At 47.5% G+C, this 17,487-nt stretch overlaps 1 protein-coding gene across 2 annotated transcripts in view; it reads right to left on the minus strand.

The window, feature by feature from the left end:
- Positions 1-17,487, minus strand: part of INTU (inturned planar cell polarity protein) — a 361,378-nt gene that overhangs the window by 125,504 nt on the left and 218,387 nt on the right. For both annotated transcript variants that reach the window (XM_069242352.1, XM_069242349.1), the window contains exon 8: positions 8,355-8,544. In XM_069242352.1, coding sequence (XP_069098453.1) covers positions 8,355-8,544 — 190 coding nt within the window. The remainder of the gene's footprint in view (positions 1-8,354; positions 8,545-17,487) is intronic.

Raw genomic sequence — 17,487 nt, forward strand, 5'->3', positions numbered from 1 at the left:
GTGAAAAAATGTTAAAAACATTGAATAAAATGATGCATAATTGGAACAGATTGTCTATTTTGTTGGTGAGACAATACTGTTTTTGTGTCTTTTTTAGTCAAGTCTATTTAGTCCCCAAATCATTTTAAAGTTGACTTGAATCAGCAATTAGTACCTTTATTCGGGGTTATAAGTGGGATAAAAAGGCTTGCAAAATTCTAAAACAAGCTGTGTTGAAAGAAGAGTAGTCGCTTCTAGATATTCCTTTTATTTCTAGGCAGCAATGGGGAAAAGTTACAATCTAATCACCTGGAATCAGGGGCGTAGCTTGTTTAGTATGACTGGAGGGGTGTGAGCTTTAGCTTTCCTAACAATCATGCTGGGACATCTTGTTGAAATACATTACCTAAGAAAAACAGGGCATGAGGTAGGTTTGAGGGGCAGAGGAAAGAGAGGTGTGTGGATTTTTAGGGGTACTTAAAATGCAATGTTTTTCAAACTAATCAACATTTGTACGTCCTTCAAAACATACACAAGAGAGAGTGTCCCTGTAGGCATGTAAAAATCTCAGCTGAAATCCGATAGACACTTCACATTACCCGACTGAAAGCACTTATGCCCAACTATTTACTACAGAATATATTTTTAGGGGGGTGGGGTAACACCCCCAAACAACCCCCTCCCCCCACCCACCCACCACTGGAGCTACTCCCCTGTCTAATTCAGATACAGGTGCACTTTTTATATATCAGGCATGTTTGCAATCTTCAGTGAAAGGATGTCTTTTTAAGGTTCTCTGGCCCAAATTATTACAAACATGTTAAAACTAAGATAATATTGCCTGACCACAGTTATGGTAGATGTGGATTAAGATGTGTACAATTGTGAAATAAAATTGCTATACTCTTTTATGGTGCGAGTCATTTCTTCCTGACATTTTTAAGATCACATGCCCTATCTGGACTCACCCAGGCTTAGTTAATATGGGCCAAATGTTTCAACATGGTGAGATACAAACATGGATAGCATCTAGTCAATAAATGCCCACAAAGAAGTGCTGGTGCTGTCCGTTACTAGTACAGCATTAACAATTGCTATTTCCTTTTTCTATTTCACACTTACAATTCCTTGTTACGTATTCAGTCTCTCTTACTTCATCCTTAACTGCTGCTGCAAGATGATAATGGGTAATGAACCAATGTAGTAATGACTTTAGGACAATTCAGTTAATGCTATTTTTGAGAATTGTAATATAAGAACTGTATCACCATTTTAGATTTCAAACTGTAGTGCATAATTGTGGATCTCAGTCAGGATTATTTGCAGTGTGAAGGAGGGTTTGAAGGAAGTTCAATTTCTTTTATGAGAACCAAGGGCCAGATGTAGCAAGCAGTTTGCACGTCGCAAACAGTGAATTTCGCTGCTTGCGATGTGCAAAAAGCACATCATAATGCACAAACCTCGTTTTGCGATTCGGTAACGTGGTTACCGAATCGCAAAACGGGTTTGCGAGTCGCAATTAGGAAGGGGTGTTCCCTTCCTAATTGCGAGTCGCAGTGCAATGCAGGATTGGTTTGTGACCGCAAACGCGGTCGCAAACCAATCGCAATTTGCACCCTTTTCAAATGGGTGGTAACCCATTCGCAAAAGGGAAGGGGTCCCCATGGGACCCCTTCCCCGATGTGAATGGCACTGTAAAAAAAAATTCAGAGCAGGCAGAGGTCAGAAATGAAAACGTTTCCTTTTTCGTTTTTGTAATGCATCTCGTTTTCCTTTATTGCAAAAAAAAAACCTGCTTTTTAAAAAAGCAGTCACAGACATGGTGGTCTGCTGTCGGCAGAAGGCCACCATCCCTTTGAGGGCCGCCATTCGCAAGGGGGGGTCGCAAATTGCGACCCACCTCATGATTATTCATGAGGTGGGCATTTGCGAACCCCTTGCAAATCGCAGATGGCGTCAGGGACGCCATCCAACATTCAGAATTGCGACTCCCAAATTGCGAGTCGCTCTGACTCGCAAATTGCAAGGCACTCTGACTCTCAATTTGCGGGTCGCAATTCTAAATGTTGCTACATCTGGCCCCAAATTCGTTTTGAAATTTGATCTCATTTGCAGCAAAGTTTCATAAAATGTTTTAGGAGGACTAATGATCCCATGTCAAGCAGTATTTGTATCCTATTAGCCTTCAATACATGACTAAGAATCCACATCCCTTTGACATTAGCAACTAAATTCTACCATGCTCCTAATAATGTATATTGCTTATGCATATGCCTTCACAATTTTCCCTGCCAGGCACCCCAGCCAACCACATACCTAACAGCACCAAGATGTTTTATATAATTTGCCTCCTCCCTCTCTGGCAACACTGACTTACACTTTCAGTGGGCAAAGGTACTCAATGAACACGCTACTAAGCAAAGGTAACACCTTATCTGGTAAAGAGTGTCTAGCTGCAGATTCCTTTTCGCGGCTTTCCTCACCAGGAGTACAGAGCAACAAAGAACACTGACCACTGGTGTAGAAAACCAGGGCCCTGAAAGGGGAAAAACCTTGTCCCTAGAAATCCTGTCACAAAACAGGGAGAATGGGTGGGTCGGTAAGGAATCTGTGGCTAGACAGAGTCTTTACTAGATAAGGCATTACCAAAGGTAAGGAACTTGTTCATCTGATAGAGACTTCTAGCCACAGATTCCTTACCATACAAAAGATACCCAAGCAATACCTCCCCAGAGGTGGGTCTGAGAAACCGATTGATACTAGAAAAGTCCTGCAGGACCAGATGTGAGAAATGTCCATCCAGACTGCCCTGACTGTCCAGGCAGTAGTGCTCGGTGAATGTGTGCAGACAACCCCACGTTGCTGCCTGGCAGATGTCTAGGATAGAAACTCAGCGTACTAACACAGTGGTTGCAGCCTTAGCTATAGTGTGATGAGCACACAAATACTCAAGGGGTTGCTTCTTGGTCAATCCGTAGCAGATCGTAATGCAGAGCACGATCCATTGGGTGATGGTCTGTTTCATGCATAGCCTTTACTTTATTAGCTGTGACATATCCCATGAAGAGTTGGTCGTCCATCCGAAACTCTCTTGGGTGGTCAAGGTAGAATGACAATACTCTTTTTGGGCCTAGATGGTGAAGTCGCTCCTCTTCCTTGGAGGGATGTGGCAGAGCATAAAAAGTAGGCAAAGTGATGGATTGGCCTACATGAAAGGGAGTGATGACTTTCGGCAAAAGGAAGCTCTAGAACGTAGAACCAGTTTGCCTGGGCAGATGGTGAGGTATGAAGTTTTGATGACAAAACCTGAAGCTCACTCACTCTCCGGGCAGATGTTATTGCCACCAGGAAGGCCAACTTGATGGTAAAAAGTAAGAGGGGACAACATGTAATGCCCAAAGGGAGCACACATAAGAAAAGTCAGGACAAGATTAAGGTCCACTGAGGCATGATGAAGAGCGAAGGAGGAAACGTGCTGCAACATATTCAAGAGCCTATTTACAACAGGGGATTTGAAGAGGGATGGCTGATCAGGCAACCGCATAAAGGTTGAGATGGCAGAAAGATACCCCTTTAGAGAACCCTGCTGGGTCACAGAAAGGATAAAGAGAAGGACTTGAAAGAGGGGAGCAGGTAGACGGTCAACCTGTTTCCCTGCACACTATGTCACAAACTTCCTACAATGGAAGGCTTATACAGCCTTGGCAGAGGGACGCTTGGCTGCAAAGATAACATTGCAGACTTCGGGCACAGGTTGAAAGTTGTTAACTGTTGCCGCACAATCTCCATGCACAAAGGCAGAGCGTTTACAGGTTCGGGGAGAGAACCCTCCCCTGTTGCTGCAGAAGAAGATCCTCCCAAAGGGCAGCCTCATCAGAGGATTGACAGCCATGCTCAACAGCTCAAGATACCAAATTCTCAGAGTACAGTTCCTGATCTCCTTGAGAACTCTGGAAAGAAGTGGTATTGGAGGAAAGGTGTACAGGAGTCTTGAGCTCCACTCGGGATGAAAAACATCTGAGACTGAGAGCCACCTTGGAAACTCAAGAGCGCGAAAAAAGAGACTTGCACCACCTCTGGATGGAGATGTCATTTGTGACCAGCTAGGCATCTTTGGCTGCGTTTGTCAGCTCTGATGTTCAGAGAGCCGCCAAGTGTTGAAAAACCAGGGATATGCCCTGACATTCCAGCCATATCCAGAGGTGCAAGGCCTCCAGTAGATTGATGTGGAGTCTGGATTCTGCTGAAGACCAGAAGCCTCTAATCTCAACCTCTCCTAGATTGCTGCCAAATCCCAGGCGTGATGAATCTGTCACTACTGTCTGATCGGATTGCGGAAGGAAGAGGGGCCTGCCGCTGACCCAATCGCAGTTTGTTAGCCAACACTGCAGATCTGCTGCAGTTCCCTCCGAGATCTAGACCATGTCGGAGAGATTCCCCTGATTATGCACCCACTGGAACTTCAGGTCCCACTGCAGAGCCCGCATATCCCAAGCGGGCATGTGTTACAAGCAGGATATAAGAGGCCATGAGGCCCAGCAACCTCAGAGTCAGTCTCACCAAAATGCAGGGTATAGGCTGAAACATCAGTGTTATAGCCTGAATATCCTGGACTCGCTGTTCGGGAGGATAGGCCTGAAACTGCATTGTGTCCAGAACAGCTCCAATAGAAGAGAGTGTCTGAGAGAGAGTCAGGTGTGATTTTGGCACGGTGATAGTGAATGGCAGCGAGTGCAGAAGGTCTGCCGTAGTCTGGAGATGAGAGCCTTGGGTGAACCCACATTCAACAGCCAGTCGTCGCGATAGGAGGAAGGTCAGTACCCCTGATTTCTGCACATGAGCTACAACCACCATCATCATCATCATCTCCGTGAAGGCTTCAGGGGCGTTGGTAAGGATATAAAGGGGGAAAGCAAACTGAAAATGCTCATGGCCTACCATGAACCGCAGGTAACTTCTGTTGGCAGGCAGGATGGCGATGTGGAAGCATGCGTCCTGCAAGTCCAAGGTCACCATCCTGTCTCCTGAATCCAGGGCAGACAGGACTTGAGCAAGTGTGAGCATTTCGAACTTCTCTTCTTGAGAAAAAAAATTAGATAGCACAGGACCAGGATAGAACCAAGGCCTCTTTCCTTCTTGGGCACCAGAAAGTAGTGGGAAAAGCAACCACAACCTAATTCTGGCGTCTGCACCCTCTCTACGGCTCCCTTAGCCAAGAGAGCCATCACTTTCTTGCAGAGAAAAGTGAGATAGTCTTCCGTCAGCCTGTCGCATGTGGGTGGAATGGGCAGAGGGGCAGTTACGAAGGGGAGGAAGTAAACCCTTCAGACGATGGAAGAACCCATTGGTCTGATGTTATAGACCTCCAGTGAGACAGATGATTGCATACCCTACCACCCACTGGGTGCCCATGATGGTAAGAGGGCAAACTAAAGGTGTTTGGAAGCTGCTGCTGCCGGGGACAGTGGGTGGATGAATTGGCCGGACCTCTGGCTACTCGACCCACGCGGTCTGTGAGTACTGCTTCCACAGAGACTGGGAAGCCTGCACTTTGAGGTAGCTGGGTGGGGAGGGGGGATTAAGATGCAACCTGAAGCCCCTTCTGTGGCCACAAAAGGAGTGAAAGGCGGACTGGGTTTGGCGAGGGGCCACAGAAAGGACAAGTATTTGGTCATAGTTCTGGTGTCCTTTAAGTGCTCCATCGCTGAGTCCGCCTTGTCGCCAAAGGGAAGGGAGCCATCAAAGGGCATGTTCATATGCAAGGCTTGGATATTCCCTGATAAGCCATTTGTTCACAGCCAGGCGTGGCACGGTAAGCATACCATTAATGAAACTGCTTTGCCTAGTGAGTCGGTGGTGTCCAGTCCACATATGATCGTGAACTTTGTTACATCTCTCCTGTCAGCAACAACATGGGAAAGTATGGCCCACGCTTCCTGCAAGACCACTGGCAACACCCCTGCAACTGATCCCATAGGGCATGGGACTAACTGACCAAAAGGCATGTGGTGTTCACGGACCGCAGTGCCAGGCCGGTGGAAGAAAACATTTTCTTGTCTAAGGTGTCCAGCCCCCTAGATTCCCTAGTGGAGTGGTAGGAAATGTGTCAGGATTTACACAGGAGGAGCAGGTTTGGATGACCAAGGTCTCTGAGGCAGGGTGTTGTGTGAGGAACTAGGGATCCCCTGGAGTAGGGAGATGGCGGTGGGAAATAGTCCTGTTCACAGGAGCCCTTGTGCTGGCTTGGACAAGGTCCCAAGGAGGACATTAGTAAGGGCATCATTAAAAGGGAGGAGAGGTTCATAGGGTGTCACTCCCGGCTCAAACATCTTTGCCGCTATGAAGGCCAACTGAAAGTCCAGGACCTCAGCCACCCTTCTCCCCACCATAGCAAATGATGCTTCCTCATCCGTGTCCACAGCATGGTGAGAAAGCATGCCAGTATCTAGGGAGCTGTCCAGTCCACTGGCCTTCGCCAAGTATTCACATCAATCCATGTTGCGGTCTAGGGGCTGGTATTTTTCACGGTCCAGTGACCCCTTCCAATCCTCCTGGAGTCCTAGCCCATAGGAACAGGGCTCAACCTCTGACCTAGGAAGAATGGCTCCACGGGGCGCCGGAGTTGGCATCGGACAACGCCCTTCCTGCTCTAATTCAGGGATGAGAATTGGGATGGCAGCGCCAGGAGCGTCGACATCGGGACCCGCGCTGGGGAAGATTGAAGTGGTATAACCGGTGTCTGTCCAGATCCATCCATGGATCCAAGGGGACTGAATGGTGCCGAAGGCGGACCTGCTGGTGGGGAACCAGTACAGGCCTCTTCTGAACCAGGGGGTCCCAAACACACACAGGCTGGTATGGGCCGCCCAAGTATTAGGTGCATGGCCTCATAGAACTCACAGAGTTGAGAGTGGGCTGCTACGGCTCCTTGAAACTCGGGGAGGCGCAAAGCTGGCCCAGGGGCAGGCTCAACAGTGGAGCCAGCCCTTGAACTTCCTCGTCTCATCTGAATACATCAACGGATGGGGCGAATTAGAAGACCTCTTCGATTTCTTGTTTGATGAAATCTTGGGCTCCATAAATGATCCCAGGAACATCCTCTTGACCAAGATCGAGACTGCTGTGGTGTCGCACATTGAGCGGGAAGGAGCGTGAAGGACAGCTCCATCAATGCCTTGGGTGCATGGGACGGCAGTTGGCGCAGGTCTTCGCGTTGTGGCCGCGCTCCAGGCACCAGAGGCAAACAAGATGTGGGTCTGCCACCCCACATCCGTTGATAAAGGGTGCCACAAGGCTTGAAGCCGGCCTTCCTAGGCTACATCCTGCCACGCCAGGACACTTCGCCAAAAGTAGAAAAAAGGGCATGGAAAAATTGACTGGAGGTAGCTCGCTGGATCTGCACTGACTGGCACCAAAAGAAAAAAAAAAGATGTCAGTATGCTGGGTTGGCACCTATATAGGCACTAAGCATGTCACTACCGTCGCCGATGATGCCACACCGAGCCAAATGCCACCTGCTGGAGCACAGGATCAACCTCCATATCCAATCTGATGCCTGGGGATAATACTAAGATAAGGAATCTGCGGCTAGAAGGCTCTATCAGATGAAGTTATTTCAAGCTTCAACTAACAGTTACATGTTGGTTCATTAGGGAGTGTTCCTCATATGTCTGTAGTTGCTTGTACAGTCATGACATACTGCAGGAACTGGCTTTTGTCTATGCTACATTTCTCCCTGACCTGGGTGAATGTACAGAAGTGTTGGTTGATATAATGAACGGTGCGAGTCTGAAGGCTCGTACAGGCCCTTCTGCAGTGTATGCACTCCTGATGCCCATGTTCTGTGTTTGTGATAAGCTTGCACCACATATTCCCATGTGGCACGCGGTGTACAGACTGTGCTAACCATTGCTGCACATACATGTTCTGTTTCTTCTGAGTAATAACCTTGTGATTACCTTTCAACATACAAAAGGTAAAAGAGTGGCATTGTCAAAACTTGAAACGCTACTTTTTTGAGTTCACTAAAAGCAGTAGCTCTAATGTAAATGCCCCAGTGGCAGCACTGTTCAGTGAAGGCCATAACAATAACAAAGAATCATATATGCATTGTCTTTGGTGGTGACAAATAAATATAATGTGTTTTTAACAAAGTAGTTAATTTAAAAAAAAAAAAAAACACAATTTCAAACATATTTCCAAAGAAAATAAAACTGAACAAAGAAAAGACGTTTTCTGCCCTACTGTGGTCCATAAATAAGGCTAGGCCGTCCAATAAATGTTCTAAACTAGAAGGCATGAGCAGGCGACAAACACGAGCAAACACTGTGTGCAATCCCCGTTTCAGTCCAGCCACCTTAGTAAAATATAATTACCTTAATGTCATTCGGCAAGGTAAGCCAGCGCACTCCAGGAGTGTGGTCTAAAAACAGTCTACTGCTGAGGTCGTACTGCTGAGCACTGAGGTCAGCATATTCGTTCAGTCTGGCAGGCTGAAGTGCTCGAAGGAAGAAGAGACTGAAGAAGTGATCCAACCTGTGGAGGTTCTCGACACGGCAAAAAGCACTAAGAAACAGAAACCAAATGTTAACAGTAGCTCATTCGGACAAACCATGCAGGCCATTTCTATCATCCTCTGTGGACTGGCTTTTTACGGGAATGGAACTCCGTCCAGCAACCAGCACTTCTCCACAGCATTACAACTACATACTTTAGCCTGGAGAATGGAGCCAGTGCCCACCCCTGCCTCTAGCACACTGGTGTCTTTAGATCGCATTTACAACTGAGCCAAAAATACTTGCGCTGCAGTGGTCGTATATGAGGACAGTAGTAAGGGCAGGGTTAATTTTTCAGTTTTGACAGTGTTTGGGGTCTGCTTTTTTGCAGTGCTAAGCACTGGCTGGTTCATCCTTTGTGGGACAAAATGGTAGTATTGGGAGCCAAACCTTGCTTGTGCAGGAGGGACCGCCCCTACCCTGCACTTAATTCACAAACCTCTCCCTTGGCAATCAAAGGTGGGTGTAGGGCAATTTGTATAAGTGTAGCAGACAATGTTTAATTTGTGCTGGTGTTTTCAGGTTGAGCCCACCTGCACTCCCGTCTGGGGACCGGGACTTACGTTCATGATTAGACTTTGACCCAGAGCAAGAAAGTTAAAGGCAGAAAAGAAGGAAAGAATGGGGAAGAGACAGATGGCAAAACGAAGACAAGGGAAAACGTGAGGATGAAAGAGAACCTACAAGCGTCTGGTAAAGGTGCGCTCAGTATATGGTGGTGGATTAAAGAGGAATAAGGGGAAATCCCAACTAGGCAGTCTTGGCATTCGGCAATGCTTTTGAGAATAACTTTAGACTCCGGTATTTTATTTCTTCAAAAGTTAAGCACTGGTTGTAGCTATGTATATATTCAAAAGGACACATGGCTAGAGACCAAAATACAGCACAGCTAGATGAGTAATAACAATTCAAAAGAAACAGATGTGGCAAAGGTTGTAACAGTGAAATATACCCAGGGGTTACTTCCAAACATTAAAGAACCTCTAGAAGTGTGCTGGTGAGGCAAAAAACGGAGGCCTAATTGTGAAAGGCAAGAAAAGTAGGATGTAAATTATTTAACTACAGCCGTAGTTTCCAACGTGGAATTAAAGGTGAGTTTTAAATGCTAGGTGGTAAAGGTCTCCAGCAAAGAAGTAAGTAAGAGTAAATCAGCAGACAGGTATAGAGATGGTGAATTTAGCATCATGAACATTTCACTAATTTTGTCTCAACATTATTAACAATACTTAAATTATGAAGACCAATTTACTTTAGGTTGCTCCTAAGAAGCTACTTTTCAGATTAAGATCACACCAAGCAACCCTAATATAATTAACGTTGTTAATAAAGGAATGCATGGCCCAAAAACGCCTCGTCATCAACAGAATATCAATACGTCCATTGACGTCAAGTAGAATTAACTGATGTTCATTTAAGCACAACTGCAACTAATCTCTAAATGGTTGCACTGCAGGTCATGCACAGATCCTATACTTCCACACACATCTCTCTTAGAGACAAGTGTGCCGATGCCCTCAAGTTACCCCTGTCCATGCATGGGTCGCTCATTCAGTGCATATTTGTTTTGTTACGTCCTGAGATTTATAGTCCTGTTTAACCCATTGTAAAACTATGACTACAATTCCCAAATTGCAAAGAAAATGCCTGGACTGGATTATGTACCCATGCAAGTAAGTGGGAATCTTGAGATTCTGGTTTGCTGCCATACAGGTCTAGTGGACTTCCTGCTTTTGTATGGCACACGGTGTTTCATTTATAGGAATTGTCATTGTCTACCTAGTTAACACATCGACATGGGATAAATCGGCCTTTCCTTCTCTCACACACATATTCTGACGACACACTTACTATATCTCAATCCAGGATGTATGACAGTTTATGCAATAAGAAGGTACCCTGTCTCTAAACGCTACACTCAATGGAAATATTAAACATCAACAAGCGTTCTCCCTGGATTAGATGCACAATATGACACTCTCTCCCACAAGCTGCAGAACGTGCAGTGATCACCCGTTTGCATCTTCCAACTCACAAATAGTCACCCACTTTTTTGTTGAAACCTCATGTACATTGGACTTCTACAACCGCCACCTTTCTGCTCCTTCTTTTTTAAAGACCTAATTCCCTCGAGACAGTTGCTCTAACAACAAGCTCGACAGTGAGCCAATTCGATTTAACTTGTGACATATTTCCTATTCCTCAGGTTTACCAACCATGCCCAACAATTATCATGTAATAGAACAACCTCTCTCCCACACTTGTGCAAGGACCAACTACCCATATTTTGTTGGAAATACTTGACCCTACAGCCCAATTCCCAGTATAACCTTCACATCAATATCCATATTTGCACTGGAAAAAAAGTCTACTACACTCCTACACCACTCTAAAAGGAGTTAATTTCCTTGCTGCAAACATGTGCCCCAAAACTTTACTGGCAAAGTCTGCTGGACTACATAGGCTTCAGGCTGGCAATCTTCTGGCTGGTTTTGTTTCCACAACGTTAGGTTTAAATCGGTTTTAATAGTTTTAGTAGATAAACAGTACAACAATCATCTCAATTGCATCCACTGGCTTGTGAGGTACAATAGGGGGGTGAGATGGCAAGAAACGATGAGGGAAAACAGTTGGTAGATTGGAGGGATACTAGGGAAGGATAGTAGAAAAGGAGGATAAGAGAAGGCGTGTAGGGTCTGCTAGACAACCCCCAGCAGGAGAGTGTGCAAGGTGCTTAGGCGGTTGGACGGGGAGTGCGTGGGTGGCATTCACATCGATATCTCAACCAGTACTACGGTCCGTGTGTGTAAGACGGACGATTCGTAGATATGCCAGGCAAGTCAATTCCCTAAATTCGTGGGAAAGGAACCGTACACAGGGCCCCCAAACTTTATCAAATTGTGGCAGCTTTGAGTCCACCACTGCCGTCAGATTTTCCATGCCAAAGAGTTCCCACTGTTTATGCTGCCAATCAAGTTGTGTTGGTGACTTATCAGTGCCCCACCTGGAAAGTGTGACGTGTTTGTTGGCTGCGCAGAGGGCAAGGGTGATGGCCCATCCCCTTGCTGATTTCAGGGGGTATGTTAGGACATTGGTGAGGCCTAGTAATATGTAACTGGGGAACCTAGGGAGGTCAGTATCGTACATTTTGTTAATGTCAGTTAGGACATCAATCCAGTATTGTTGTATTTTGGGGCAATACCAGAGAAGGTGTGTTAATGTGCCTGGGTGTCCAACAGTTAGCGTCACCTCCCTGTCTCCATTTAGCTATTCTGGCTGGGGTGTAGACCCAGTAGTGTGTGATTTTGAGCAATGTCTCCTTGCCTGATGCACTACAAGCAGAGGTACGAGCTCGGTGTAGTATATCAGACCATTCCTTGGGAGTAAAGTTCACACTCTAACTACCCATCGCTGCTGTGCCGAAGTTTTGGTAGGGGCCAATGGGGTGGCGAGGAAAGTGTAAATGTCAGTAAGGAGGCTTTTGTCAGTGTGGTGGGTGAGGAGCCACTTCTCAAATGGTGTGGAGGGTCGGCTGGCATGTGGGCATATGTGGGGTTCCATAACCCAGTGATGAATAGCAACATATTGCTGGTGTGAGCTGTAAAGGATGTCATAGTTAGACTGGATCTGCACAAAGTCCATGAGCCTATCTTGGTCAAATAACTCCCCCACTCTCTTACAGTTGGTGTTTTGCCACTGTGCAAAGGTGGTCTTCTGGAGAGCTGGGAGTAAGTCGGGATTCCCCATAATCGTGGTCTGGGGCGAGATGCCGGTGGAGAGCTTCTGTGATGCTTGTACATTATTCCAGGTTCCCATCGTTGCCCTGACTATGGGGGAGATATAAACCCCAGGTGGCTGATGGGGCTTGGGCAGCCTTCCAAATATGAATCTTGGCTACTGCCTGGTCCATTAAGCACCGGTGCTTCTCTGTGCGAGGCCTAGACCAGTCCAAAAGGTATTGGAGCTAGACCGCCTGGTAATACCACAGCAGGTGGGGAATGCCTAGACCACCCTTCGCCAGATCAAGGTAAGCCCATTTCTGTGCCATGCTTGTCTTTTAACCATTTTACCAGCCCAAATGTAATCATCAATAAGGTGTTGCAGTTTACTAATTACTTGTGGGAGAGCTCTAGTGGCACTGTCTGCATAACAGAGTATCTTAGGCAGTAAGGCCATTTTGACTGCTGCGAGCCGTCCCAATCCAGAGAGGGTGTTACCCTTCCATGAAATAAGATAGGACCGGGCAGTGGATAGCAGCATGCAATTTGGAGTTGGTCAGCTTTTGGGATGGTAAGATTAAGTGCTTGACATTTCTGGGGGTTGACTTTAAACCCAGACGCTCTTCCAAATGTCTCTAACTCCTGCATCAGAGGGGGCAGAGAGTTGAATGGTTGTTTAAGGGCTATCATGACATCATGAGCATACACGGCGAGTTTGTGTTCCAAACCCCCCATTGTTATGCTCGCTATGTTTGGGTGTCAGCGGATTCTTTCTGCAAATGGCTCCATATAAAGGGCAAAAAGGAGTGGGGATGGGAGCAGCCCCGTTGAATACCTCAGGTGACATCGAAGGGTTGCAACATCAGCCCCTTAACTCTGACCTTTGCCGTGGGGTCCATGCACCTGCACCAGATTCAGTGGCAAAACTGTGCCCCCGGTCAGATCTTGTTGAGCACCAACTGAAGATACAGCCAGTGCCTTTTTGGCATCCACAGACAGTAGGACAGCAGGCATGCGGGAACACTGGATTTTGTCAAGGAAGTGGCAGAGACATTTGGTATTACTGCTGCATCCCCTCTCGGGTATAAACCCAGCCTGGTCAGGGTCCACGAGGCCCTGCATATACGGAACAAGGTGGGACGCCAAGATGCTGGTGAAGACCTTGGCATCAACATTTAAGAGGGAGATAGGGTGCTACAACGAGCAATGCGCAAGGTCTTTGTCAGGTTTAGGGAGCACCATAATGGTGGCCGCTCGCACAGTATCTGTAAGGGAACCAGTGGCTCTAAAAGAATTATAAAGGGGAGCTAGGATGGGAGTCAGGGACGCTCCAAACATTTTATAAAAATCTGAGGTGTAGCCATCTTGGTCAGGCACTTTGCTTGGTTGTAAACAATTTACCACCATGAGTACCTCATTAGAGTGAATGTCCCTGTCTAATTGCAAAGTATCTTCTTGAGGAATGCAGTCCATAGGGTCCTGCGCTAAATAGGATTCAGCGTCCCCCAGCTCAAGGACTTCGGCCGTACATATGGTAGAGTATTCAAATTCTTGAGCAATTTGCTCATCCTGGTTCACCCTATTAGTCTGTAACCCCTCAATATCGGCTATTCTTTATTTGAGGACTTGGGCACCTAGCCGAAGAGCCAGCAGGTGGCTCACCTTATTCACTCCCTCCCCCCAACACACACAGTATTTTTATTTAGTGCTTAGAAGGGTATATTCTGTCTTATCTATGTCTAAGGCCGTAAGTTGTTTGAGAGCCACTATAAGCTGGTGCATTATATTATGAGAGCCGGATCGCTTATGCGCCTCCTCCAACTCCCTTACCTGTCCCTTCAAGCAAGAGAGTTTGTCCCTTCTGTCCCTGTTGAGTCGGGCTGCAATAGCTATAAAGCACCCACAATCTACTGCTTTCAAGGTGTCCCACAGTTAGGCTATGGTAGTACCGGGTGTGTCATTGATGTCCAGGAAAGTGCGAATGGTGTCAGTAATTTTAGATATGGTGGAATCATATGTTAGGAGTTTGTGGCTGAGACGCCAGGTACGATGTTGAAGTGTAGAATCTGGCAAATGACTTGCGATGTAGCTAGACAAGTGATCTGAAAGGGTGCCTACACCAATGTCCACTGAGGTGGTGGCGGTAGTAAGGCGTGGGTGGGGTAAGAAAACAAATCTACCCTGGCCTACGTTTGATGGGCTGCCGAGAAAAAGGTGTAATCTTTCATGTATGAGTGACGCATTCGCCACATATCCGCTAGCCCCAAGTATACCAGCCGCTGACGATTTGTCAGTGAGAGTGCCCCCGTCCTTTGAACCGACCTGTGCAGGAGTGCATCAAGGACTATGTTAAAGTCACCCCCTATAAGTGCGTCTGCATCAGGAGTGGTCATCATACTACCTACAGCATACAGGAGAAAGGCCTCTTGATGGTCATTTGGGGAATATATATTGGCAACCGTAAATGTATAATTCTTCATGGCAATGCATAGAGACAAGAGCCTGCCGGGTAGTTCTGCCTGTGTCTGAATTACACTTTTCGGGAAATGTGTGGCCAGCAGGACCGTCACCCCACCCTTTTCCCCAGGCCAGAAGAAAGATACTGGTGATCAAACCAACAAGATCATAAGCGTTTCCATTCCAATTTGAAGAGGTGTGTTTCTTGAATAAGGCAAATGTAGCATTTAGGTTCCCTTAGCATGGAGATAACTGCCAAAGTCTTCAATGGAGCATTGAGGCCACTGATATTAAAGCTAATTATTTTAACCATTCATTAGAATGTAAAGGAGAGCGAAGGAAACAGAGCGGACTGGGCATAGCAACAGCATACCCAGCAGGTCTGGGTAGCCAGTGAGACCCGAGGCAGAGATGTCAGGGCGAAGATCGTCTAGCAAGGGGAGAAGGGAGGTAACACAAAACAATATAACTGAGGCGCTCCTTTCCTGGGACTGCGATAATCAAAATACTTTGGGTCCATGTCATCAGCGGCAGGGTATATCCGCACACATACTGAGGTACAGGAGGAGCTCTGTCACTGAAAAATGATGGGTCCATTTTGGGGGGTGCGGGGGGGGGGGGGGGGGAGGGAGAGCAGGGCTACTGGGCTTGCCCGAAACTGAACTGGGAGAATGCTCATAACTATGTTCCATGGGTCCGAAAACAGCAAGTCACAGGCCCACTGTCTATTCCATCTTTGGTCATTCTCCGGATCTGATGTGCTGTCTTGGCGCTAAAGCTGGTGCAGTAGGGCTGCCCTTTCTTTGCAGCTCTCTGTCTCTGTGGGTTTGGTAATAAGCTTTTTCTTTGAGTGAGAGGAGCATTGTGTCCCATTTGATGAGTGCCGAGGGTTCTGCGATTGTGGTTCGGTTTTTCCTCCTCGTGTAGTTTGTCCAGGCTTCTTCCAAGGTGCAGATACTGTGGGTTTCATTATTCCACATGAAAATTAGTGTAAAAGGATGTCACCACTTGTATTGGATCCCTTTTTCACGTTAAAGTTCAGTGATAGGCTGAAGAGTTCTTTGGCACTGCAGGGTGATTGCGGATAGATCCGGATAGTGGATAGATCCTGGAACAGCCATACTTTCATTCCCTCAAAAATCGATGGTTTTTCGGTCTCACACCGACAACATCATGGCCTCTTTTAGTCTGTAGTAGTAGAGGCAGGTCAGAATGTCCATAGTTATAGCAATTTGTGCCTATGGTCGTCAAGTTCCTCCCACTGTTTGTCACTGGCTTGTTCCAGGGTGTTTGACCTCCGGCCCAACTCTCCTGGGTCTTTCTTGATGTCCTTGACATCTGCTGCCATTTCTTGTTTGATGGCAGCAATGTCATCTCTTACGATGCTAAAGAGGTTATCCAGAAAGGTGCAGGCAACCACTGCATTCACCTCTTAGGGGCCTCAGGCAGTTGCTGTTGCAGGGGTAAGCGCTGAAGGTGAAGCATCCCTGTGCTGGTCAGATTTTTTTGGCTGGGGGTTTAGTGAGCATGTCCTTTAGAGAAGCGTCCATTTTATTGCTGCAGTTGGTGGCCACGATAGCCCAGGATGACATCCAAAGCCGAGCAGGGGCAGTGCTCAGAGTATGATCACCAGCCCCCATTGCCTGGCCCGACTGCACAGTCTACTTTGTATTGAGGGTCCCTTCTCATGCAGGAGTGCCTATGCTGATTTCCACCAGAACAGCGGAGGACAGGAGAAGACGAAAGAAGGTTCAAGTCCGGCGCCTCCAAACTGCTGGAAGCCCCCAAGTATCGGCTGTAGTCCCAGCAGCTACGAGGCTCTGTCAAGGAGGTCACCAGGTATGTTGCTGATGCGGGGTGGCCTGGTCCCAACTACTATATACCTGCGCTGTCCAAGGGCCCAAATTCCACAGCAGTCACCGGTATGAGGGCCTTCCCCAATGGCAAGGGCCAAATGCGATGTGTGAAGGCCATAGAACATGCAGACAGTGCAGAGGGGAGTACTAAAATGGCACCTGCTGCAGTCCCAGGGCCTCCATTGCAAGCCTATGCAGGTAGGCGTGCGCTGACCTCCTTGAACTGTCGAGTGTGTAGGTATACCTCAGGGCTTCTCTTATGCAACTCTTATCTATGGGCCTCAGGGTGTGCCTCACGTCCAAGGGGCAGGGTGCCGCCAGTCATCCCCAGGGACCGAGACTAGGGATGCTTTGCATCCACCACCTGCAGTGTTCCCAGCCTGGGCCTGTCATGTGTGCCCAGGTTGGAAGCCATGTTATCTTTTGTTGGAACTAAGACACCTAATCAGGAAGCTGTCTCAGCCCCACGTCACTGCTTCCCATGGCCAGGCCCCGCAGCAGCACCCATGTCACAGGTGCGCTCCAGCCTACTCAGCTGATATCTGTGGCCAGCAGACCTCGTCAATGGGTGCCCTTCTGCTGAATCAGATGTAAGCCTTCTGGTATTGAAGAGGTTCGCTGCAGCCTCACATGGCCCGTCCGAGCAGACAGACTCAAGGCTCTGCGGCGGCCGCCATGTCAAGATTGGGAGCACCCGGCACTGCAGGCTGCCGTGTGCTGCAACGGGTGGCGCTACAACTTCTGTAGGCTAGTACCGCTGCGCTTCCTGTGTTGGGCACTCTCCTGACAGAGTCCAGTCATGGAAGGAGCCCGGAGCATGTTGCATCTGTCACTTTTACTTATGCAGGCAGCGGAGGTCCGTGAAAACACCGCTACTTAGGCACCATCTTGGACACGCCGCCTCTAGCAACAGTTAAAACTCTT

This window comes from Pleurodeles waltl, chromosome 1_2 (assembly GCF_031143425.1).
Source record: "Pleurodeles waltl isolate 20211129_DDA chromosome 1_2, aPleWal1.hap1.20221129, whole genome shotgun sequence".
Classification (NCBI taxonomy): domain Eukaryota; kingdom Metazoa; phylum Chordata; class Amphibia; order Caudata; family Salamandridae; genus Pleurodeles; species Pleurodeles waltl.